The sequence below is a fragment of the Molossus molossus genome, unplaced genomic scaffold (genome assembly GCF_014108415.1).
Source record: "Molossus molossus isolate mMolMol1 unplaced genomic scaffold, mMolMol1.p scaffold_m16_p_4, whole genome shotgun sequence".
NCBI classification, from domain to species: domain Eukaryota; kingdom Metazoa; phylum Chordata; class Mammalia; order Chiroptera; family Molossidae; genus Molossus; species Molossus molossus.
The window spans coordinates 112,504,711-112,530,512 of record NW_023425377.1 but is presented as its reverse complement, the minus strand read 5'-3'; the positions used below and the strand labels follow the sequence as shown (position 1 = coordinate 112,530,512).

At 42.3% G+C, this 25,802-nt stretch overlaps 1 protein-coding gene across 6 annotated transcripts in view; it reads left to right on the top strand.

Moving 5' to 3' along the window:
• Nucleotides 1-25,587, top strand: part of IL15 (interleukin 15) — a 108,216-nt gene extending 82,629 nt beyond the window's left edge. For 5 of the 6 annotated variants that reach the window (XM_036241876.1, XM_036241874.1, XM_036241875.1 and 2 more), the window contains 6 exons: nucleotides 14,937-15,035; nucleotides 17,067-17,164; nucleotides 18,482-18,566; nucleotides 19,803-19,847; nucleotides 22,159-22,296; nucleotides 25,254-25,587. In XM_036241876.1, coding sequence (XP_036097769.1) covers nucleotides 15,024-15,035; nucleotides 17,067-17,164; nucleotides 18,482-18,566; nucleotides 19,803-19,847; nucleotides 22,159-22,296; nucleotides 25,254-25,364 — 489 coding nt within the window. In that variant the 5' untranslated portion in view covers nucleotides 14,937-15,023 and the 3' untranslated portion in view covers nucleotides 25,365-25,587. Of the gene's footprint in view, nucleotides 1-14,936; nucleotides 15,036-17,066; nucleotides 17,165-17,657; nucleotides 17,777-18,481; nucleotides 18,567-19,802; nucleotides 19,848-22,158; nucleotides 22,297-25,253 lie in introns of those variants that run through there. The other variant, XM_036241873.1, reaches the window with a different exon arrangement.
• The last annotated feature ends 215 nt before the right edge of the window (nucleotides 25,588-25,802 follow it).

Below are 25,802 nucleotides of genomic sequence, written 5' to 3'. Positions count from 1 at the left end.
CTTGGCCAGGCTCTCCTTCAGGAATGAAGCATTTGGTGTCTCAGCTACTGGGAGCTCTGCTCGCTGGAGTGTTGGCGGCCAGTCCTCTCTGAGGGAGACTTCCTTTTCACAGGTCACACCCTCTGCCCAGGGGCAGCCTCCATCCTGTTCCCTGAGGGGAGGGGAGGTTATAGAGGCCCTTGTGTCCCCGACTTGTACATCTGCACAGGGCCACCCCGGCTCCTGAGCTCCACAAAGCCCACCTGCTGCTGCAGTAGCTTCACTTCTTCCTCTGTCTGGTTCAGCTTTCTGCCCCCAGCCCCCCTCCAGGTGGTGATTCTGCAAACATTCTCCAATCCACCTGCTGCACAGTCAGAATCTCCTTCTGGAGAACCTGCCCTGAAACACCATCAATTTTTTACGAAGCAACAGCTCTTCTGGGGATGAGGATAGAGATCATTTATAAGATAGGACCCGATTCCAGAAATGTTCAAATTGAAAAACCTGCTGCTTACTTTCACAGAAGTGCTGTCATTGCTTGCTGTGTGATGGCGGTGGCTGCGACCAATGAGCTGAAGTACTTAGAAACCTTTCGCTGAAGCCATTCTCTGCAGAAAGGGTAAAGATGGCTGCTCTTTCCTTTTCTCATGCTCCAGGCTTGATCTCCTCTGAACTCAAGGTTTTAAGCTAATGCATTATTTCTCCGGCCCTGCCATCTCCTGAGCTTCGATTTGCATATCCGTCTGTAACGCCAGAACAGTTCTTTAACATCCTACCGAGCTCCCTAACTAAAGCCGTCCAATACTGGATGAGTCATCTTCCCCTCACCCCGCCCTGTCTTGTGTCCAGTCTCAATTAGTGGCCCTGCTGCCCTGACCTTCCAAACCGTGAACCCTGTGAGTCATGCTGGACTCTTGCTCCTGCCTCATCCTAAGACCCCGGCTGCCAACAAGACCTGCCAATTTTACTGGGAAGCAGCACTCCCATAAGTCGTACTTTTACTGCTTTTCAGTTTCTAATGCTACTTCTTCAGTTAGCTCTTTATGTTGCCCACTGCAATAATAATCGAATCATTTTCCTACCTTCAGTCTTGGTTCCTTTAAATGCATCTTCTGCACGGCGGTCACAATGATCGACTTCCAGTGCACGTTTGATCATGCCATAGCACTCGAGAACACCGTGAACAACACATTCTCTGGTCCGGGTCAAGCCAGGCTCTCTCCACGACTTACCCCAGTCATCACTTATGATACCAGTACCACGCCCTTTGTCCAGCCTGATGTGCTCGCGCACTTGGAGTGTGGGAGTGGACCCCTGCTTCACGCCGCTTCATGCGTCTGTGCCTCTGGTGTTCTCCCTCTGCCTGGAAAGCCCTCTCCTCGTCGTTAGACTGGGTAACTTGAACCATCCTCTGAGGCCCTTCTTTTCTCATCTCCTCTAGGATGTTTTCTTTCCTCCTCAAAATCTGGATATCCAAACTGTCTTAGCGTTTATAGTACAAAAAGAAAGTCTGTGCACTTTCCTAAAGGATAGGGTCTATGCTTATTCACCTGTGTAACCTCGGGTCCGGCACACAGAAGGTACTCAGTACGTGTCTGCTGAACAGAACTGAACGGTGATGATAATAGGTCCCTAGTTTCCTTTGCATTTACTGATTCAGTGCTTATTTGGTACAGTATCAAGATTCCATGATTCTTTCTGGGAACTCTGTCCTGAAATCCAGCTCTCTTCCTGAAATCTTGATGAAATTGGCCAATAATCATGAAACCTAATTTTTTCCCAACGGGGCTCCTGACGTTGTCCTCCGACCTGCTCCTCTTGAAGCCTCTCGTTTTCTTCGGTGGCAACTCCCCTTCTCAGGCCAAACCTTGGGTCACGCTCGGCACTTCGTCCCTTCACAGCCCACATCCAGCTCATCAGCGAATCCTGTGCCTTCAAAATATACATCTCCCTCCGGCTCCATTGCTGTTACCCTGGATGAGTATAGCAACCCTCCAGGGGTCTCCCTTCGCCCGCATTCACCCGCACTCACCCACACTCACCCACTCTCGCCCACACATGAGACAGCCAGGGTGTGCATCTGCCAAGGCCCCCCGTGGGCCTCGGGTTACACCCTCCCTGTGCCAAGCGTGCTGTATGTGGGTTTTCCAATGCAATGCCAAGTCCTCCCCACCTTCCCCACCTAACCCCCACCTCACCTCCTGAATTTCTGGCTGAATTAGCCCCCCTGGACCTTGTCCCTCGTAGCCTTTCTATTTCCTGTTGCCTCTGCCTAAAAAGCTATTTCCTCAGATACTGGTTGCTGACTCTGCTCCTTTAGGCCTGTGCTGAAATTTAATGTCACCTTATAGAGCTTAATTTCACTCACTCTGGATTTATTGTTCTTCATAGTAACTGAGTACACCGTCAGCCACGCTTTCTAATTACTCGGTTATTTGTTTTTGGCCTTTCTGGGTTGTTTTCAGCGCTGTGTCCTTAGCATAAGAGTGACTGGCACATAGTAGAGGCTCAGTAAATAGTTGGTGAGTGTGGAAGTGAATGAAGGAAGCAGGCCTGAACTCCAGTTGTGTTCCTTCTCAGCCTGTGTGATGTTAGCGAATGCCGCACCTTCTCTGAGTTTTACTTTATTTGCAAAGTGAGGCTGACATTAATGATGCCTGCCGTATTTTTCTCAAAAGGTTCTTGATGAGATGCCAATGTAATATTAATAGATGGTGTGTTATCAGTTCTTTTACCTCGTGCACAATCTAAAATGCTGTACATGTAAAATTTAGTCTTCACAACATTCATAGGAGGTATTTTCAGTGATCATCTCCATTTTGCTCATTTGGGGGGGAAATGAACTGAGGTATATGCATGTTCGAAGTCACCTAGAGAGGGAAGAAGAGCCAGGGTTTGAAGGCACACAGCTGTGACCACAGTGGTGTTGACCGGCAGCCCTGATTGTGAGCTTCCTCATTCTGTGTCTAGACTTAGTGAAAATGATCCCAGATGGGAATCCTGTGTCCTGTGTTATACGCTCTTTAACCAGCGTGGGAATATTTCCACATTTTTTTGTTTTAAGAACTTATGCTGAATTTTGTCCAAATGTTTCCCGTCTGCAAAGGCAACCATATGACTTTTCTCTTTTAATCTATTAATGTAGTGAATACATTGGTACACTTTCTGATGCTCGCCATCCTTTCATTTCAAGAATAAAACCAACTCGGTCATTTAATTTTTTTTCTGTTAACACACTGCTTGATGAAATTTGTTGATACTTTATTTTGGAAGTTTCTATCTGTGTTCATATAAGAAATTGCTTTATAATTTTGTTTCTTGGGATATTGTTACATAGTTTTGCTAGCAGATTTTTGTGCCCATGAATTAAAATAATCTTATATTACTAGAAGGATTTATAAGTTCCCTGAATGTTTGGTAAAACCTTCATGAAGAAATCAGTCTTTTTATTACAGGTATTTAGGCTAATCCTCAATCAGGTGTTTTTCATCTTTCGAGTCTATTTTTATTATTATTTTCTTAGAAAGTCAATGTTCAAAGTGATTTGTATGAACATATAATTTATTAAAATTATACTAATAATGACCCCTTTTTCATTTTGAATATATATAATTTGAGACTTTTGGTCCTTTTTAGTTTTGATCAGATTTGTTTTACAAAGAACCATCTCTTAATTTTACTAATTACTTTTTCTAATTCATTAACCTCTGTTTTTACCTTTACGAATACTTTTCTATTTTCTTTGTTATTCTATAAGAGACTGTAGAATTCTTTATGGTTATGTCTTTGCCATATTCAACAGGTATTTTTTTTAGCAAAGTATAATTTTCGAATTAATGTTCTCTTATATTAACATTATTTTAAAAAGATATTTTTTCATGTAAAAGTGACTAGATTTTTAAATTTTTTTCTAGTCTATTATTGATTTTTTAATCCTCATCTGAGGACACATTTATTGATTTGAGAGAGATAAAAACATTAATGTAAGAGACAAGCATCGATCAGTTGCCTCCCATACGTGTCCTGACCAGAGATCGAACCTGAAACTTAGGTATGTGCTCTGACCAGGAATCAAACCTACCGCCTTTTGGTATATGGGATGAGGCTCCAACCAACTTAGCCACCTAGCCAGAACTTATTATTGATTTTTTTTTTTTTTGTTCAGGTAGAGTGGGAGGGAGAGAGAGGAACAGAGAGAGAGAGAGAAAAACATCGACGTGAAAGGGACACATCGAGTGGCTGCCACCCTCACGACCAGCCAGGGCCGGGGACAAACTGCAACCGAGGTACATGCCCTTAGCGGGAACCGAACCCGGGTCTCTCGGGACCGCAGGCTGATGCTCTAACCGCTGAGCCAAACCGGCCAGGGCTATTATTGATTTTTAATTCAGTATTATTGATACTACTGAATTCAGTATTATTCAGTTCAATAATCCAATATTGATAATAATATTAATATCCAATAATCCAGTAGTGATATTGATTTGTGATCACAAAATGTATCAGGTATGATTTCAGATTTTTGTAATTTTTTGAAACTTTGCATTAGGGGTAGTACATAGACATTTTTTGTCTAGGTCCTTGACAACATTTAATGACTATTCTGTGTGTTCATTTTTCAATGTGCCATTTCTGCCATGTAGAATGCTCTCCTCTATCTCTATATATTTAACCTAATATACATATATGCTACAGAAAACATTGTTGATTATCTTTTAAAATGTACCACAGGCAGTGGTGTGCTGAGAGAGAGTGGTTAAATATTTAGGTATTTTATGAACCAGTTGTTAAATCATTTGCTTGAAATCAGTGTGGTAGGATATTTACATAACAGAAATTGACAAATGTTACAAATCAGTGTGGTTTTTTAATTCGTTTTGAGGGCCAGCTTACTTGCATTCCACAGACCATAGACCTACTCATATATATTTTTAAATATGTTTTTATTGATTTTTTGGAGAGAGAGGAAGGGAGAGAGAGTAGTGATATTGAACACTGATGTGAGGGAGAAACATTGATGGGGTACCTCCTGCATGCCCCCACTGGGGACTGAGCCCGCAACCAGGGCATATGCCCTGACTGGGAATTGAACCGGGACCTCTCAGTCCATGGGATGATGCTCAATCGACTGAGCCACACCAGCTGGGCAAGACCTACTCATTTTTGTTTATGTATATATTCCTGAAAACTGTTTCAAAATCTTTAGTAACTGCTTATTTTTCCTCTATATAATTGGAAGCTCTATTATTAGGTACATGAAGTTTCATGATTAATATATCTCGTAGGTTGTAACTTTTATACATGTGCATTATCTTTTATATTGCTTAGAACTTATTTGAATTCTAATTATTCTATTATTATTACTATACTTTTTCAGTTCTTGCATTTTTAAGCTTTTAGGACCATTTAAAAATTGTTCATTAAATTTATTTGGACGACAATTGGTTAATAAAATTAAGTAGTTTTCATATGTACATTTCTATGATACAGCATCTGGGTATTGCATTTTGTATTTACCACCCAAAGTCAAATCTTCTTCCCTCACCATTTATTTTTCCCCCTTTGCTTTTTACTACCTCCCCCTCATTCCCCTTCCCTCTGGTAACCTCCATACCCCTGTCTGTACAACTTTATTTTTGTTCTATGTCTTATACATAGTATACTTTAAAGTGTCTCTCTCTGCCTTTCTGTCTCTCTGTTTTTAAAGCACAATCTAAGTGTCTGTCTTTTAGTAAAGAGATACAGTTTTTATCACATCTTTGCATGTGCGGGTGGACATACTTGTATGTTTAGACTGATTGCTGCCACATTATGTTTTATGTGTGATTTCTACTGTGCTTCCTTTGTGTAACCGTCCTGTACTGCCGACCACCGCCTTCCATTAGCTAGGTTACATTTTCCTTGTCCTTTTGGTTTGGAAATGACAATGATATATCCAGGTTTTGCTTTTCCTGTAGTAAACTTTTCCCTTGATTTTTGCAGTTAATCATCATGAATGAGTTGTACATGCTCCAACTAAAATAATACCCTGACCACAAGTTTGCTTCTTCCTTTTCCCACATCATTTCCCAAAGGAAGATTACTCATGATTTTTCTTTCCCATTGCTAGTTGGAAAAGGGATACTAGGTCAGTGGTTGCCCCTGGTGGTGGGAATTGGGAACGGAGCCACTGCAAGTTGGAATGAAAGAAATTTGATTCTAGATATGATTTATAGTCATGGTGATGGTGGTGACTTCACAGATGTATACAGTTAGCAAAATTCTGCATATCATATACCTAAAATGGGTGTATTTTATTATCTTGAAATTATACCACAATGAAGTTGATATTAGAAGTGTGGTGGAGAATGTCAGAGAGAGAGCAAGGCTGGAGGATGGAGAAAAGGTCTGTTAGAGGTTGCATCTCAAAAATTATAATGGCACATTTTTTTCCAGCAATACTTTGTAGCTTAGAATTTGAAAGTGGCAAAATAAAGGTAGCAGAAAGATGAAATGTGGGAGAAATTTGGGGTGCTATTTAGGGTAATATTACAGTGCCTGGGACACCTGCAGGGTAGGAAGACAAGTGCAAATAGGGGGCTGATAGTTGTAAGATTGAGGGCAATATAGTTATAAACAAATTTAAAATAAAGTCCAATAAACATGTAGTATCTACTTATTGTGTATCATGGATGCTTTTGTGTGTTGGAGGTACAGGACTAAACAAGATAAACAAGGTTTCTGACCACAAGAATCTTACATTTTTTGCAAAATAAATAAATGAATGAGGTTTTTAAAAAGGACTTAGGCCCTGGCAGGTTTGGCTCAGCAGTTGGAGCGTCGGCCTGAGGACCAATGAGTCTCCGGTTTGATTCTGGTCAAGGGCATGTGCCTCAGTTGCGGTTCGATCCCTCCCTGCCCTGGTTGGGGTAATGCGGAAGGCAACCAATCAGTGTATCTCTCTCACATGGATGTTTCCCTCTCCCGCTCTCTCTCTCCTTCCCTCCCACTCTATCTGAAGATAAATGGAAAAATATCCTCAGGTGAGGATTTTTTTTTTTTAAAAAAGTACTTAGACCCAAGTATAAATGTCAACTTGTTTATGCCACAAACTTACTTAAATATCTTTTTTTTTTTTTCTTGGATAACACCTTTATTTTCCTGGAATGAATTTTTACATAATTATTTCACAGAAATTCTGTGGATCTCACATTTTCAAAGGTCTGGTATGAAAGAATACTCTTTCCCCTCTTTCTCAAATACTAATAGCTTTCCAGGTTCAAATTCATTTTCCCTTAGACTTTGAAGATTTGTTCTATTTGTCTTGTAAGCACCATGATCAGATTCATTCTGATTCTTTTCCTTAAGTACTTGGGCTTTATTTTTATGCATATGTTTTGTGTTTTAATGTATATTTTTTCTTGTTGAAAGTATTAGAGATGCCCCCCCTTTTCCCCATTGACCCCCTTCTTCCCACCCCCACCCCCTCCTGCTTCCCCAACCTAATGTCTGTGTTGATTGGTGCATATGTGCATATAAGTTCTTTGGGTTATCTCTTTCCCCCATTCCAATCCCCACCCCTCCCTCTGAGGTCTGTCATTCTGTTCCCTGCTTCCATGACTCTGGATTTCTTTTGGTCACCAGCTTATTTTGTTCATCATGTTCCATAAATAAGTGAGATCATGTGGTACTTGTCTTTCTCCGACTGGCTTATTTTGCTTAGCATAATACCCTCCAGGTCCCTCCATGTTGTCTCAAAGGATAAGAGATCTTTCTTTCTTACAGCTGCTAGTACTCCATTGTGTACATGTACCACAGCTTTTTTATCCACTCACCTGCTGATGGGCACTTGGGCTGTTTCCAGATCTTAGCTATTGTAAATAGTGCTGCTATGAACATAGGGGTACATATATTCTTTCTGATTGGTGTTTCAGGCTTCTTAGGATATAATCCAAGAAGTGGGATCACTGGGTCAAAAGGCAGTTCTATTTTTAGTTTTTTGAGGAAACACCATATTGTTTTCCATAGTGGCTGCACCAGTCTGCATTCCCACCAGCAGTGTGCTAGAGTCCCCTTTTCTCCACACCCTCGCCAGCACTTGTTGTTTGATAATTTGTTGATGGCGGCCATTCTGGCAGGTGTGAGGTGATACCTCATTGTTGTTTTAATTTGCATCCCTCTGATGATTAGAGATGTTGAACATTTTTTCATATGTCTCCTGGTCATTTGTATGTCCTGTTTGGAGAAGTGTCTATTCAGGTCCTCTGTCCATTTTTAATTGGATTGTTTGTCTTCCTTTTGTTGAGTCGTATGAGTACTCTATATATTTTGGAGATTAACCCCTTATCCGATTGTACCATTGGCAAATATGTTCTCCCAAAGAGTTGGTTTTCTTTTCATTTTGACACTTGTTTCTTTCGCTGGGCAGAAGTTTTTTAGTACTTGTTTGTACTCCATAGGTGCTATTAGGATGGTTTTCTTTAGGAATTAAGAAATTTATTTTAAAATTACCATGGCTTTTATTTATCCTTTTATTCCCCATCAGTATGACAGCTAGTGTTTTGTCCACCTCTATGATTATCTCCTCCTCTGTTCTCTTTTCTCTTTTGAGAGTTCCTTCTCAATACTTTGTTGGAATTTCTAGAGCTATCTCATAATTTTCAATTCTTTTGTGATTTTGTACTATATTCTGAAAGAATTTCTTCATCTCTCCCAAGTATTTTTTTTAAATGTGTTTTTATTGATTTTTCAGAGAGAGTGCAAGGGAGAGAGAAATAGAAACATTGATATGAGAGAGAAACATTGATCGGCTGCCTCCTGCATGCCCTACTGGGGACAAGCCCCAAACCAGGCATGTGCCCTGATCAGGAATCTAACTGAGACCCCTGAGTCCATGGGATGACGCTCAGTCCACTGAGCCAACCAGCTGGGCTTTCCCAGGTATTTTCAATGCAGCACTCTGGGATGCAGGCTGCAGGAACAGATCTCATTGGCTGTGCCTGGACAGCAGGGAAAACATCACAGCCGTCTGCCCTGGGGAAGCCGTCCATACACCTGTCCTGGAGAGTTGTATTAGCTAGCATTTTTCAAAATCACACAAAGCCTTTTAAAAAAATGTCTGTAGCTCCTGATTTAAAAGACAAACACATGGCCCTAACCAGCATGGCTCATTTGGTTGAGTGTTGCCCCCTGCACCCAAAGGTTGCCAGTTTGATTCCTGGTCAGGGCACATGCCCAGGTTGTAGGTTTGGATCCCCAGTTGGGGTGCACACGGGAGGAAACCAGTTGATGTCTCTCTCCCTAAAATCGATAAAAAATTTTAAATAAAAAAAATTTTCAAAGCACATGAACATATTGCTACACAGAACTGTGATCAGAAATATGCCCTCTAACTGCATATATGCATCATCATTCTCCATCTTATACAACAAACTTCCCGAGGCTCTGTATTCACCTTTCATGACACCATCTATCTACTGTTTTCTGAATAGAAACGGTAACTAAGGCATCCAAATTTTATCACTGCCTTTGTCCTTGCCAGTATAGATATTTAAAAGTTTATAATTTGCTTTGGAAGCATTTCAGCATAATTAAGCAATTTGTATTGTTTGAAGTATTCCCAAGAACTTAAACGTTTTATATATATATATATATATATATATATATATATATACACACACACATATATATGTGTGTATATATATATTTAAAATACATATATTTTATAAACCTTGTATGAATAGTATTTTTAAAAGAAGAAACATCCTACCTAATCATTTATTTTCTTTGTTTCGATCAACTGTGAGATTTATAAACCCTATTAACATGTGTATGGCCTTATGAGAGCATTAAGTCCCAACTTCAGATCTTATATTTGTATGAATTTTTTAAAAATCACAGTAGTAACCACGGTAACATAGTTCACCATGTTTTTTAGACTTCCTAGTGAACACAGATTATTTCATAAAATTTGACATTTGACATTTTCATAATAGTGGTGTCAATTGAAGGCAGCTGGAAAGCAATTACTGAAAACAGCTAGTGCTCTCGGTGACAGGCAAGTCGGAGACAGTCAAAGGTGTGGGTTTCTCTGCTGTACCCCAGTGCGCACAGATCCACCGGGGTCACAGGTCTGCACACTGTAAACCGTGGGTCAGATCCACCGACTGTCTGCTTTGCATGGGCACATGGCCACACCCACCCATTCATGCGTCCTCCGTGGCTGCTTGCACACGAGTGGCGGAGTCACGTCTTCATGACAGTCCCCGCGAGACCTTCAGAGCCTGATGCGCTCCTCTCTGGCCCTTCCGAGGGAGGACGTGTTTACCATCCCCGCTCCGCACGGCGGCCTGGTCGTGTGCACTCCGGCCTCCGCTACGTGCACGCCGCTCTCTGCACGCCGCTCTCTGCACACTTCTCTGCACGCTGCTCTCTGCATGCTGCTCTCTGCACGCTGCTCTCTGCACACTTCTCTGCACGCCGCTCTCTGCACGCCGCTCTCTGCACGCCGCTCTCTGCACGCCGCTCTCTGCACGCCGCTCTCTGCACGCCGCTCTCTGCACGCCGCTCTCTGCACGCTCGCTGCCGTTTGCGTGTTCCTCGCTGAGGCTCACCCCCACCTAGAGTGCTGTTCCCTTCTACTCACGTCTAAAACCTGCTCGTGCTTTGCGGAGTGATTCCAACAACAATTCCTCCATGAAGTTTTCTAGCAAAAACAAAATCGAATTCCCTGGACATAGCTCCCTTCCTCTCCCTGACATACTCCACAATCGCCTGCCTCCCTGTCGCTGTCGCTGGCCCTGGCCTGGCGCACCGGCTGCGGCCCAGCCCAGTTCTGCACCTGGTGCAGGCTGCGGGCTCCTTGCAGGTCCGCGAGGCTGGAGAAGACGCACGGGCGAGCCGGCGAATCGGACCTTCTGCCATTGATGATGTGGGCTTCCAGTAGGAATGGCTCTCATCCCAAACTACTTTCAGTTTATTCCCCTTCTTACCTTGATGGCTATTTCCTTTGTTCTCCTCTGTCCTCACTTCTGCTGATGACTTTTAGTCCTAATTAACTGAGAAAGTCAAAACCATAGGCGAGAACTTACACCGCCACATCAACCTACCTTCCAACGAAGGACAGCTGTGCTCTCTCACCTTCTTTATACTCCACACGCAGCCTTGGTTTGCCCTCATTTTTCATGTTCTAGAGGGAACCAATAAATGTCTCTGCTGCATAAATACTAATACTTACAACAATTCTTCTGTTGCTAACTCTCTTAAAATTTATTTGACATGTGTGACTAGGCACATAAACAATTAAACAGAATAAAACAAAACACAACAGTCATGTGTTAGATTGGATTTTCTCACTGGGATAAACTACAATGTTGGTTAGACTATAATGTATTTACAGTTCTTTTCACAAGTCACCCCAGAATTAAAGCTGTTGGAACTGGCCAGATGTGTTGATGTGTCTGTCCACTTTCCTGGGCAGTGCCCTCCTGCTAGGCTGGTGAGACCCAGTCACAGGATCCCCAAAACGTCCTGTTTAAACTCTGTGAGCTCCCTGAGGGTCAGGCTGGGACTTCATGTTTTTAGTCCCAGATGCAGGCACCCAGGTGAAGGAAGGACAAACCAAAGATGCTGATCCTGAGGGCGTCTTATGACCACATGCGATTCATATGCCAAGGTTAAACACTGCTTCTGTAGTTCTCCAGAAACATGGCCAAAAAGGAAGCAGACAGTTTATTTCATCCCTGGATTTGCCTTTCATAAAGCAATGAACCTGGTTTCAGCCGCTTCTCCCGGATGGGTTTTTGGTGAGAGTCAAATGAAAGGATGCCTGTGGAAAAACTTGAGTTCTGTTTTGCATCAGAACAGTTCGAAAGGCCTGGTTTTACACTGTCAGAGGGCAGAGCTTTTCATTACCCAGGTGTGACGGGCCAGGGATTTCCTGCAGGAGGGGCCTACGCGCCTCAAAGCAGAATTTGTGGAATTCCTCTCCTCCACCCTCCCCTCCCCAGCCTGGACACATGTATGACATTCACCCGAAGCAAACTACTTAACCTCTCAGGACCTCAATTTCTTCACTGCAAAATATGACTAATATCTTGCCCTGGCCGGTTTGGCTCAGCGGTTAGAGCGTCGGCCTGCGGTCCTGAGAGACCCCGGTTCAGTTCCCGCTAAGGGCGCGTACCTCGGTTGCAGTTTGTCCCCGGCCCTGGTTGGTCGTGCGGGTGGCAGCCACTCGATGTGTCCCTTTCACATCGATGTTTCTCTCTCTCTCTCTCTCTCTCTATTCCTCTCTCTCCCTCCCACTCTACCTGAACAAAAAAAAAATGGAAAAATGTCCTCGGGTGAGGATAAAAAAAAAAAAAAATTAAAAAAAAAAAAAAAAATATGACTAATATCTCTCACATAACGATACTGCCAGGGTTGATAATTCTGTAAACCTGAAAGCTCTAGGTAAGCAATACTTAGTCTAATTAATATTACCATAGTTGATAACAATTACATTAATAATTCACATTGAGCCCTGGCCAAAGAGAAAGAGATAGGATATTTTGCCTTTTCAGGTTTTTTTTTTTTTTTATCAACATGGATTACACACACACACGCACACACAAACACACATTTTTATTGATTTTTTTTCTAGAGAGAGAGGGAGGGAGAAAGGAGAGACAGAAACATCAATATGAGAGAGAAACATCAATCGGATGCCTCCCGTACATGCCCCAACCTGGGATGAAGCCACAGCCTAGGTACGTGCCCTGACTGGGAATTGAACCTACAAACTTTTGGTGTTCAGGACGATGCTCCAACCAGCTGAGCCACCCGGCCAGGGCCACACGCACAGTTTTAGTAAAATTAGCCCCCAGGGCTCCAGTAAGTGGCAGATTGAATGCTTCCAAACCTGCTATGAAATCCTGATTCTTTGCTGTTGGCCCAGCACTACCTTGGTTCTTTGGCCAGATGGTAAACTATAAAAGTTTCTTCTTTAGCTACACTGGTCTCCATTATCATTATTCTGTTAGATTTCGAGGCCTTTGCTGCTCATTCCACATGCTTGCGTAGAGCATTCTGGGTAAGGCACTTGGTCTTCCTGGACCTACACCGGCTGGAGGTAGCTGGGCAGGGCAGGGAGGCTCCCTGTGGCTTGAACACCGTACTGGTCCGAGACTCACTGCTGAAATCCAGGACCCCGGTCACACTGTCTCCTCAGGGAGCTTCCGAAGGCCTGGGAACAGTCCTGTCACCCTTTGTGCTGTTCAGTTTCAAGCTGATAGACACTGGTTTTGGAACAATATGGAGTTTGGGTTACCACAACTGAAAAACGAGGTGGGGAATATAAGAGACATTGGGTGAAACTACAAAAACAATTTTGAGGTTTTATAAAAAAAAAATTTGAAGCACTGAGATAATATAGACTATGAAAATGCTTATGAGAATAAAAGAGGAGAATTTGCTTTAATTAAACCAATTAATGAGTGATTTAGATTATGTAACAGAAGGATTAAATGTAATATGTTGTTGTGGGGGAATCTTCCTTGTTGGATATACTCTTATAGTATCTTGTTTAATACCTAGATAAATACTGGTTTTTCCTTTTAAGAATTATATATTTTAAGAGCAATCATTTTTATGTTTTTATGTTTCAGGCCATAAAAAATAAAATTATTCATTTGAATTTATAGAATTTAACTGCAGTGAATCTTTATATGAAGGGACACAGTGGATTTTTATTTTTACAGGAGAGTTCAACAAATACATGCTATTTTAAAAGGAGAGAAAAAAATCATTGTTTATATTTTATATGGTCTGTTTTAAATTTTTTAAATAAATGGAATCAAATATGGAAATGTGTGATCACATTGTTTACCTCTCTGAGTTAGAAAAATATAATCTTGTTACTTATAAAATTCTCAAATGATGTTTCAGTTAACATCATTTTGTTAAAGAACAAAATTCAACTGAATAAATGTGAAGGTCTAATTGGATTTAGTGTATTATTCACGAATTAAAAGAGAAAGGTTTATATTGAGACCAGGACATCTGTTTTTGGGGGGGTGGGAGGAAGGAAGGCAGTTTTATCAGGCAGTCTGACTCTCTTTTCTAGGGGAGATGGAGAAGGTCCACGTAACAGGTTATCTCCTTGTTGAGCAGAAAATTCCATACTGGGTAATTAAGATTATATTTCTGAGAAAATGTGGAACAGTAATTAAGTCAAGTGTTAAGTCTAAGTTCGTTATCATGGACTTTAGCACAAGTGATGCCATGTGGGGCCTGAGGTTTTCTCTTTCACAATTGCCGACACTGAAAACATCTGTTTGTTTTTGGAGACTCAGCCACTTCTGCTGAAAATTAAATCGTCAGAAGTTTTTCTGAACCCAGATATTTTGTTGCTTCTTTCACTAATATCACTTTAGAATTTGCCAGTTCAGGACCTTCATGTAGTGGATAGGGTTTGGGCTTTATAATTACACCTGGTCTCAAATCCTGGCTGTCTTATACTTTCTGTGGGGCCCGGGAAGCTTGCCAAATGCTGCTAACCCTCCTCCATAGGACTGTTGTGAGGATTAAAGGCGATGCCTATACTAAGTGACTAACACAGTGCCCATGAAAAAGTATGCCCTGGCTGGTTTGGCTCTGCGGTTAGAGCGTCGGCCTGCGGTCCTGAGAGACCCGGGTTCGGTTCCCGCTAAGGGCGTGTACCTCGGTTGCAGTTTGTCCCCGGCCCTGGTTGGTCGTGCGGGTGGCAGCCACTCGATGTGTCCCTTTCACATCGATGTTTCTCTCTCTCTCTCTGTTCCTCTCTCTCTCCCTCCCACTCTACCTGAACAAAAAAATGGGAAAATGTCCTCGGGTGAGGATAAAAAAAAAAAAAAAAAAAGTAGGTGCTCAATCAATATTAATTCCTTTCCTCTTCTCCACCCCCACCCCACTGGTTTCCTTGTGTTTTAGTGGGTCCTGCTTCTCTCTGGGTTGTGTTGCAGGGATTTTTCTGGATGGATTGCTGCCGGAAGCCCCCTGCCATAGCCAGCTCCTCTTCAACGTTCAAGGATTTTCCCGGACATTGAGTAATGAGAATTTCGGTAAGAATAACTAGATGAAGATGGTGTATGGACTTTTCTAAAAGGTCACTTAAATCTCAGATATTTCATAAAATAACTCTTTTTTTTTTTTTTTTTTAATCCTCACCCGAGGATATTTTTCCATTGGTTTTCAGAGAGAATGGGAGGGCGGAAGGGAGGGAGAGAAACATTGATGTGAGAGAGACATATCGATTGGTTGCCTCCTGCACGACCCCCAGCCAGGGCTGGGGATCAAATTACAACCTGTGAGTCTTTGGTCCACGGGCCAACGCTCTAACTGCTGAACCAAACCAACCAGGGCATAATATAACTCTTCTTCAGAGGTCTTGGCATGTGCCTGGGTGGTGTGACTCAATGGACTGAGCATCGTCCCATGGACTGAGAGGTCCCAGTTTGATTCTTGGTCAGGGCGCATGCCCGGGTTGCGGGCTCAATCCCCAGTAGGGTGTGTGCAGAAGGCAACCAATCGATGTTTCTCTTTCACATTAATGTTTCTATTTCTCTCTTCTTCTAAAAAAAATCAATAAAAACATATTTAAAAAAATATTTAAAGATCTTGGGTTGTAACACATGCCTCTTTATACATGGATTGTTCTTATCTTGAAAGTAAGTATAGCCCTGGCCAGTTTGGCTCAGGGGTTAGAGAGTCGGCCTACTGTCTGGAGAGACCCAGGTTTGGCCCCCGGTAAGGGCACGTACCAGGGTTGCAGTTTGTCCCCGGCCCTGGTTGGTCGTGCAGGTGGCAGCCATTCGATGTGTCCCTTTCACATCGATGCTTCTCTCTCTCTCTCTCTCTCTCTCTCTCTCTCTCTCTCTCTCCCCCTCTCTCTCCTTCCCACTCTGTCTGAATAAAAAATGGAAAAATGTCCTCGGGTGAGGATAAAAAAAAGTAAGTATAGGATGTCCTCCAAAAATGTATACACAACTTTGAATAATTATAAAACCAGAGTTTATTAAGATGCATTTCATTTCAAAATGTAATAGAACCCAAAGACACCCTGTATACATTTTTTGGGGACACCCTGTATAATAGTTTTTTTAGCTCCCTTAGCAACCTTGCCCTGGCCAGTGTGCTTCAGTTGGTTGAGCATTCCATGCACCAAGAGGTTGCTGGTTTGATTCCCCGTCAGGGCACATGCCCAGGTTGTAAGCTCAATCCCCAGTAGGGGGCGTGCAGGAAGCAGCTGAGCCATGCTTCATTCTCATCCATGTTTCTGATGTTTCTCTCTTCCTCTCCCTTCCATTCTCTCTAAAATCAATGAAAATATATTTAAAAAACAACAACCTTGATATGCTCTTCATGTCTTATAAATGGATTATTTCACTTGTCTTACCCTATTGTTCTTTAAATACTCCTTGGTGAATTGTATAGTCTGGGTGTTACTCATCATTTCAGGGTAGACTAAATGAATCACAAATTCTTAGTGGTTAAGGTGACAGTCAACACTGATATCTGAAATTCTAAAGCTTTGACAACATGAAAGAGACAGACAAAAGTACCAAAACTCTGGGAAGTCCTAAGATAGGTGAGATTTCTAAATCACCAAGAAAACCTATTTTATGGTGGTTCTCATGATGGCATAGGGTATCTCCAGTTGGTTCCATTTCTATCCAATTTTTTCTCTATGATATTTTTTATAATTAACTTGTATATAGTTACATGAAATTAATATAGAACTATAAACCTATATTAGTAATTTGTTATTACTCTGCTGTATAAAATATGTTAAACCATTTAAAAATGAAAGAAAAATGAGAGGGAGATTAAGGATAATAAAAAAATTAGTGGTGATATTAGGAGATTGGTAAATTTTCTTAAAATTCATATGTGTTACAAACATATTAAAGATTTTTGCCCACAGGAAACGAAACTGGAAGGGAGGGAACAAAACAGATAAAGTCTAGTTTTGTTTATTCTGATAAGGAAGATGAATTCTTCAATTTTGATTTAAAGAGCTGATAAACTACTAATTTAAATATCACTTTTTAACTAAATAAAACTAATCATTTTCTTTATGATTATATTTTCAGAAACCATACTTGAGAAGTACGTCCATCCAGTGCTATTTGTGTTTACTTCTGAACATTCATTTTTTAACCGAGGCTGGCATTCATGTCTTCATTTTGGGGTAATTTTATCTTTGGTATGCATATCATCATGCTAGTGGCCACGATCATTATGCTTCACTCTCTTCTCTATGAAATTGGTTTATGTTCGGTTCGCTTATAACTTAGGTTGTCAGTATTTGGGGCATTACAGAGAGCAGGTGATGGAGATCCAAGGAAGTTTGGTAAACGCTGAGCATTTCTATATTCTAGCAGCATAGAAAGGAGTATTCTCATTCTGCAGAAAAATTGGACCTCTTGGAATATAACTACACTTGGACGTACTTTTCTTATTAATAGCCTACGTGATTTTCCTTGCAGTAAAAAAAAAAAAAAAAAAGACATTTAGGACATGCTCATGTTACTTTTCTGTCTATTTCCTGGCACTGATTTCTGCTACCCTTTGAGCCCTAGCCCAGTTCATTCGGAAGCATTTCTTTCTTTCTTTAAACCTTTTATTTTTCCTCCTGACAAACATATTTGCCCATGCCTGTGAACCTCTTTCTTCTTTCTTAGATGCAACTAACACACTGCGCCCTTGGCCTAAGCAGCCAGCCCGTAGATCTGTGCTCTGGCTCAGTTCAGAGCCCCTCTGCTTTTTACCTCACGGTGTGGGGAGCCCTAGATTTGTGCAGGTAAATCTTCCTCGCAAGAAAAGGTCGGTGTTGGTTCCCATGCTCCTATAGAAATCCATCAGGGAGCAGCTATTTTCTGTGAAGCTTTAAGAATCATTCCATTGTCACTTGGTCAGTGTAAGTGTTTTTTGTCCAGATTTTAAACGTCTGTTTTACCAAAGTGTGTAAGTCCATGAGCAGTCAGCCTGGATCGGGCTGAAGTGTGTGATGTTGATGGATAAGCAGCTGCAAGCACGGTCCAGGTCTGATGGGCTGGAAAGAACATAGAAACCTAGCATCCTTACCGGAAAGCGATTATTGCTCATCTTAAGAATTTTACCTATTTATTCGACTTAAAAGCCCAATGGGCTCTTTACTTAAAGAAAACTAGTAAGTCATTCAAAAACATTTAGTGAACCCTGCCACATCAGGTCCTATTTTTATTCCATTGTAATAAATCGCACCCTCTTTTGACAAGTTATCCCTTCAAATTAGGCTTTTTTTCCTAACCCAGGCTGGTCCGTCCCCAAGTTAGCTTAAAGTGTCACAGTTGTCCTATGTGTTCTGTATTTCTGGTCGTCTGCAGGGCTGTTGACGGCGCAAAGGCAGGGATAACACTCATTTTTTCACCAGTCAGGAGAGAAGTTCTTGCTCCTTTGCCTTTAGTGCTTATCAGACAACATTAGGTTCATTCAACATGCTTTGCTGTCTGGTTTTTGCTTTCAGCTGTATCAGTGCAAGTCTTCCCAAAACAGAGGCGAACTGGCATGATGTAATAAGTGATTTGCAAAGATTTGAAGATCTCATTCAAGTAAGTACCGATTCTTCCATGAAGTGTCTGGTATAACTGCTGTACCAATGGTAGTGGCCAGTCCCTGAGTTTTGCTGTCAGTCCTAATGCAGTCTCACTTGAAACAATAATATTTTTGTAGACAGTAGCGAGCCTTGTGAAGCCTCCGATGAAATCTTTTACGTACAGTTTTGAGACCCTCATTATCTCGAGCCCAGTCCACGAGTGGCCCAGCGTGGAGACCTCTGGCGCCACAGCCCGGGGACCCCCTCCGCTACTCGGGAAAGCAGACACCTGGGTGGCACTTGCAAGGACAATTGCCTGACACTGGGAAAGCCTCTCCAGCCTGAAGTCACCTGCTGGCCTGCTAGAACCTGCAGGATGCAAGGAGCAGAGGCCAGGAGCCCGCTGACAAAGGTGTTTGAGGAAGTGTCTTCTGTCCCAGTGGGCGACACAGCAGTGACCAGGGGGGTCCCAGGGGCATGAAGTGAGCCACCCTTCCAAATTAGCACCACAAAAATTCTGGAAACTGAACCACCCTTGGGATCCTAGCACACAAACATAGGTCAGAACCTGCCTGCTAAACCTAGTCAAGATGTCTGCAGGCTACATTAGAACATTTACATCGGACCAGGGTCTCCCAATGCAATAGCCCCAATACCCGAATACAGTGAAGCATCTCTCATCATATCGAGAAGCAGGAAAATCACAGCTTGGACGAGAAGATAGTAAATAGACTCTGATTAGACAGGGTTTTCACGCAGCCATCATAAAAGTGCACCAGCAGGCAATCACCGATATTCTTGAAACAACTGAAAAAAATCAGGAAGTCTTAGCAGAGTAATGCGACATGTAACAGGAACTAAATAGAAATTACAGAAAAGAAAAATATAACAACTGAAATACAAAACCACTGATAAAATTGCATAAAGCTACACACACACACACACACACACACACACACACACTTTAGTGCACACAAAGCTGGTGAGGCCCAAACAAGGTGGGCAGTTGTATCAATGTAATTTCTGGTTGTGATCCTGTACTATGGTTATGCAGGGTATTACCATGGGGGGGAAACGGTGAAGGGTACACAGCATTTCACTGTATTTTCTCTTATAGTTGTACGTGAATCTAAAGTTATATCACAGGATTTAATTTAAAAAGCTTAATTGAAATACATCAGTAGGTTGTTCTCATTATTAACATCTAAAGCAGTGCCTGGTTTCTCACATTATCTCGCTTTTTCACTTCCAGTCTATACATATCGATGCCAATTTATATACTGAAAATAATGCTCATGTGAGTATAGATGTTTTTTTCAATCACTATATTTTCCAGTTTTCAAAAGTCTAAGAAGTATATTTATATAAATTTACTAAAATATGTATGGCTTTAAAATCTAAGTTTTGGTGTTTTCTTATATGATCAATGAAATTTTATGAGTGATAGTTGAAATTGGGGGACTTGGGAACAAAAGCTACATAGATGCTATTTTTGTAAAATCTATAAAAGCCTTTTCCATCAATGTCAAACAAACTGTATTACATAATTTTGTGATGCAATTAGCTCATGATGCGATTAAATGCAAGAATCAGGTTAACTGATTCCGTTGAAAAGTCTCCAGCATATCAGTCATTCCCAGTGCTGTAGTATATTACTATATTTAATCGTATTTCCTACAAATTGCTTAAATGCATTGATGGCCCACATTTCGCCTGAATCTCTACAATTGTCAGAAAAGGATTCTGTCTGGTTACTCTGTGAGAAAAGAAACAGACACCACCCACAAAACCTATCAGAATTTACAAAAATAATCCTGAACTTGTTCTGTGAACACACTGGCATTGCCTAAGGCATGAATGATTTCAGTTATACCGCTGGTCCGTTCCCTCCTGATTGGTTACTAAAAATCCAGAAACAGATCCTGACTTCTTCACCTCATGGAAAACAAACTCTGTGGTATGTATTATTTAGAACAGTGACTCCTCTCTGTTACTCCTCAATTAATTAATTCCCTGAAATAGAAGGGTTTGCCCCCACCAGGGCTTTCCACGTATTGGAAACAAGCCATAGCCCAAAACTTGGATAGTCCTGTGCACACAGAAATCATCTCCCTCTGGCTTCAGCATGTTTTCCATTTTTCTTTGCATTTTTTTTTTTCAAAGTAGAAAGCAGTCAGTGAACCACCAACAATCAGCACCCTGAAATTGCTTCTTTTGCACAGAAGATAACTCTGCAACTCATGGGTTGTACGAAGAAGCTGAGGCTGACGTTGCGACTTAAATCCTGACTCAGCCACTTCTAGCTGTGTTACCTTGGAAGTCACTAAACTGTGGTTCTATTTTATTTATTGTTTATTTTATTAGCATCTTGGTGACAGTATTTACTCTTCCTATCCTGAGCAGCTGCTGTGGGGGAAAAGGAATACATTGGTCCCCCTTATCCATGGGGGATATGATACCTTCCAAGACCCCCAGTGGATGCTGAAACCATGGATAGTACTGAACTCTATATACACTACGTTTTTTCCCTGTACATACCTAAATACATATGCTAAAGTTATTTTATAAATTAGGAGCAGTAAGAGATTAACAACAATAAATAACAACATAGAACAATTACAGCAATATACTATAAAAAATGTTATATAAATATGGCCTCTCTCTCTCTCAAACATGTTCATGTACTGTCTTCACCCTTCTTATGATGACGTGAGATGATCCAATGCCCGTGGGATCGGATGGAGCGAAGGGGCTGGGGTAGCATTTTGACCTAGTGTTAAGCTACTAGTGACCTTCTGAAGATACGTCAGGAGGATCATAGAGCCATGCCCTAGGACTTGTTTATTTCTGGAATTTTTCATTTAACGTTTTTGGGAAGCAAAATCGCCAGGAAAGGAGTGGCCGCCGTGTGCCGGCGCACGGCTCCGGGGTGTGCCTGTGCTCTCTTCGCCTGTGCAGGAGGTGTTTGCTCAGAGCCTGTGGGTCCTAGGCACCCTGCAAAGCAGGGGCAGGTCCCCAGACATTCATGAAGTGCCTCTCTGATTTTTAGTTTAGGTTTTTTTTTAGGTGATCCTTGTGGAAAATGTATTTTTGTGATACCTAAAAGGTATCTTTCTGATTTGGCCAACCTGAAACTACCCCTGCTTTGACTTTTCTAATAAACTGCCTGGAAGTCCATCTGCCTCTGAAACTTTGGAACTTGCGGCTAGCACTGTTTCACATGTTAGCAGTACAACCTGAACCTAAAAACTCTCCCGCTGTTGATGCTGGCGTCTTTAGGCTCGGGCCAGTATCGTCACTCTTTCACATGGGCAAAGGTGCTCTGTGAGTAAGGGTGGTTTCTGAATCCCACATTTTCTAGTTTCATTCTGTCTTCGGCACAGTGTCATCATCCTTCTTGATTGCCTTGTCATCATTTGTTTCGATTTCCACTTGAAAGCCAAAGGAAATCAAGCCGCTTCCTATGTAAAACTTGTTAGGTGTACTGTGTTTCTTTATAAAAGAGTTGCACTGACTTTGTAAAAAATCAAAGTTGTCTCTAACGTGAAAATGCAACATGAGAAAAATAATTTGTTTTTCGACATGGTTCTTCGTAACTTTCTTTTCAGCCCAATTGCAAAGTAACGGCGATGAAGTGCTTTCTCCTGGAGTTACACGTTATTTGGCAAGAGTCGAATAATATGGACATTAGAGATACGATAGAAAACCTTATCATCCTAGCAAACAGCAGTTTATCTTCGAATGGGGTGAGTTATCTGACACCCATCCAGTTACAGCAGGTGTTTCTGGCCTGCCCGGGAGAAGCCATGAGCTGGATATAACGGCCAAGCAGACCCCCCAGAAAGAGGGCGTCCCTTCCAGGGGAGTGGCATCCGGGAGCGGCAGCATCACTAGTGTGCACACGGTCCTGAACCGCCCATGGCTCTATTCATTCAGCAGATGTGTGCGCATGGTGCCAGGCAGTGTGCTTCGGTGTTCGAGTGACAGTGGTGAACCAGTCAGGTCGCTACCTCCAGGTGTTTATCACCAGGTGCAGTGGATAGACATTAACCTAATTACATACTGAAGGGTTTGGCATGGTTAATAGTAATCCATGTTTATTGGGCTGTTACTCTGCCAGACACCATTCTTCAAGGGTTAAGTCCACCGAGTCGTCCTCACAATGCATCTGTGAAGTAGTCATCCTCGTCTGTTTTGAGGCTGAAGAAATAGGAGCACCTCCTCCAATTCACGCAGCTGGGAAAATGGGGGACCGGGATTCAGACCCCCCCCCCAGGCAGTTTCACCTCAGAGCCTGTCTTCTTTACTGAAAGGATACTAATATAAATATTAATCTGAGTGTTGAATATTAGTAATTTGGACTACCCCAGACAACCCGAGAAGTACAGTGTTCCAGGAGGGCAAATACCGGGAACTCCCATGGTGGGCTGGGAGGGCAGCTATGCAAAGGCCCTGCGGTACAATGGATTGTGGCTCTCGTGGCAAAACCCTAGTGGCCAAAGCAAAGTGGATGGAAAGAAGTTTTATGAACAAAGAAGACATAATAATAATTAATTAACTTAACAAATATCATTTGGGCCCCATTGTAGGCCCTCAGGAAAATAGAAGTGAAAAAAACATGGACGGTCCCTGCTCTTACGGAGGGAGGAAGCATGAATAAACCAATCAATAAGCAAGCGAACAATAAGTCAGTTATTCACTAAGTCCCGTGGCCAGAAAGAAGGCAGCTAGTCTCCTTCCGGGAAGGGTTACCTACTCAGCTGACATTTGGCAAAGATGCGAGGGAATGAACAGTCGTATAAAATGCAGAAAACTTCAGAACATTATTTCCAGGATACTCGATGGGAAGAAAGTTCAGGGGGGACAACTCAGAGTGCAAAGACCCTAAGCTAGTGTGGCTGGACACCTTAGATCTTTCCCTAAGAATTCCAGGCTGCTGCAAGTCTTGGCCTAAGTGTCATCTTCTCAGCGATGTCACCACCTTCCAGTTGCAGTCCCATGTCCACGTCAGCATGCTGTGTCCCCTCCTCTGCTGCTGTCACTCTCTGACACACTATGTGTTTTACCTAATGAACTTTGTCTGCTTTTCCCTACAAGAGTATCAGCCTCAAAGGGGCAGGTTTTATTTTCATTTTGGGTGCTGTATCCCAATTCCCACAATAATGCCTGGCATATACTAGTTACTAAATATATTTATAAAATGAATAGATTCATGTTTTAAATACTCTTGTGATATGTTATCTCTGTCTTATTGATAGAAAGACTGAGCCATGTAACAAATCATAACAGTATCAATGGTCAACTCTTTGATGCGATGCTCATAGTCACCCTCATCATGACATGTGTGGTACATGTAGTAGAAGGAATACCTGGATGTGGAGAATTTCATGGATTATGTCAAATGAGATGAGTCATTTAATATCTCTGCCTCGCTATCTGACATGATTATTTCCAGGATTAAATGGGACAGCATGATATGGAATATGACAGTGCCTGCCATGGACTCTGTGCTTGATAAATATTGCTGAATCTGAATTTCAAGTGCTTAATGGATATAGAATCTAATTTTGATTTTTGCTGGTACAGCTTTCGCGTGTATTGATGATTGCTACATTTGGAATATTCTAGTTATCTGTGAAACTGTGTTTGCATTACAATGATTTGTGGAATTCACCTAAGCAGGTCGATTGAGCCAGCGACGACTGTGTTCATCCTGTGTGCAAGACCCTGTGCCGAACGTTAGGGAAACAAAAATACCAGGCCTTGCTCTCCTGGAGGACTGTAGAGAACAGTCGTATAGAACGCAGAAAACTTCCGAACATCAGTGTAACACGCGACATGCTGTGAGGGAGAAGCTGACGCAGGGATTCTGAGACTGTAGCAGTGGGACAGGTAGCCTGATCACGGGAGCTCCCGGCTTCGGGACAAACAGCCCGGCGGAGACAGGGCTGAGAGCTGAGGTGTGAGTGGTAGCAGTGAAGTGGAAGTGTTGACCAGGCAGAGAAGAGGACGGGCAGGGAGACTCTAGTGGCATGGCTGTGTGTGGGACCAGGGCGCGAGCTCACTGTGTCCGGGGCGTCAGGTTCGAGGCGGCGGGAAAAGGGATGAGAAGTAGTGAGGAATGGTTCACCGAGGGCCTGTGTGCCCTGCTGGGAGGCGGGGACTTCCGTCTACGGGAGATGATCAGAAACACTGAAGGACTCTAGGCAGGGAGCCCATAGTCTGATCCACATGGCTTTTTATTTATTTTTTTATCTTCACCCGAGGACATTTTTCCTTTTTTTGTTGTTCAGGTAGAGTGGGAGGGAGAGAGAAAAGAGGGAGAGAGAGAAACATCGACGTGAAAGGGACACATCGAGTGGTTGCCACCCACACGACCCAACCAGGGCCGGGGACAAACTGCAACCGAGGTACATGCCCTTAGCGGGAACCGAACCCGGGTCTCTCAGGACCGCAGGCTGACGCTCTAACCACTGAGCCAAACCGGCCAGGGCTTGCTGCCTTCCCCCCGGCCATGCCCTTAATCTGCTACAAGAAAAATAAACCTACATAAAATCCCCCAGTTCTTCCTAATATGATATTCATTTCCCCAAGTTTTCATGTCTCCAGACCTCTCCAGATGATTCAAATGATGTGATATTCCCAGGAAAGAAATAGATCAGACTTTCCACTCTAATTGTTTTTCTTTTTCTTAATTTGGCAGAACATAACTGAATCTGGATGCAAAGAATGTGAGGAACTGGAGGAAAAAAATGTTAAAGAATTTCTGAGGAGTTTTGTGCAAATTGTGCAAATGTTCATCAACACATCCTGATCGCCATGATCCTCCTCATCGTTTCTTTTATTTGCAAACATCTCCCCTCGCTCAGAGGCGGTGGAACACTTGGCATTCCCAGCGTGCCCCCTAAACAAGTGCTTCCCGCAGGAAGACGATCGGGACCTGGGGTCAGAGGAAGTCTTACAAATGAAGGCAGAAAAATGGCATTGAGTGACATGGTGTCTATGAACATTTATTTTTAATTTATTATTGAAACTGTACATATTTGTAGCATAATATAAAATGTTGAATAAAATTGTGTGTACATATTTTATCCTTTGAAATTGCACGGATGCTTTCCTTCTTCTAAGAAAATAAGGGACATCTGTTCGAAGGTGATAGTCAAATTATTTAACAACGGCTGAGCGGGGACCACTGCTTTGGCGGGAACGGGTAGGGGACCGCTGACCACCGGCCTTCGTCACTGCCTCTCTA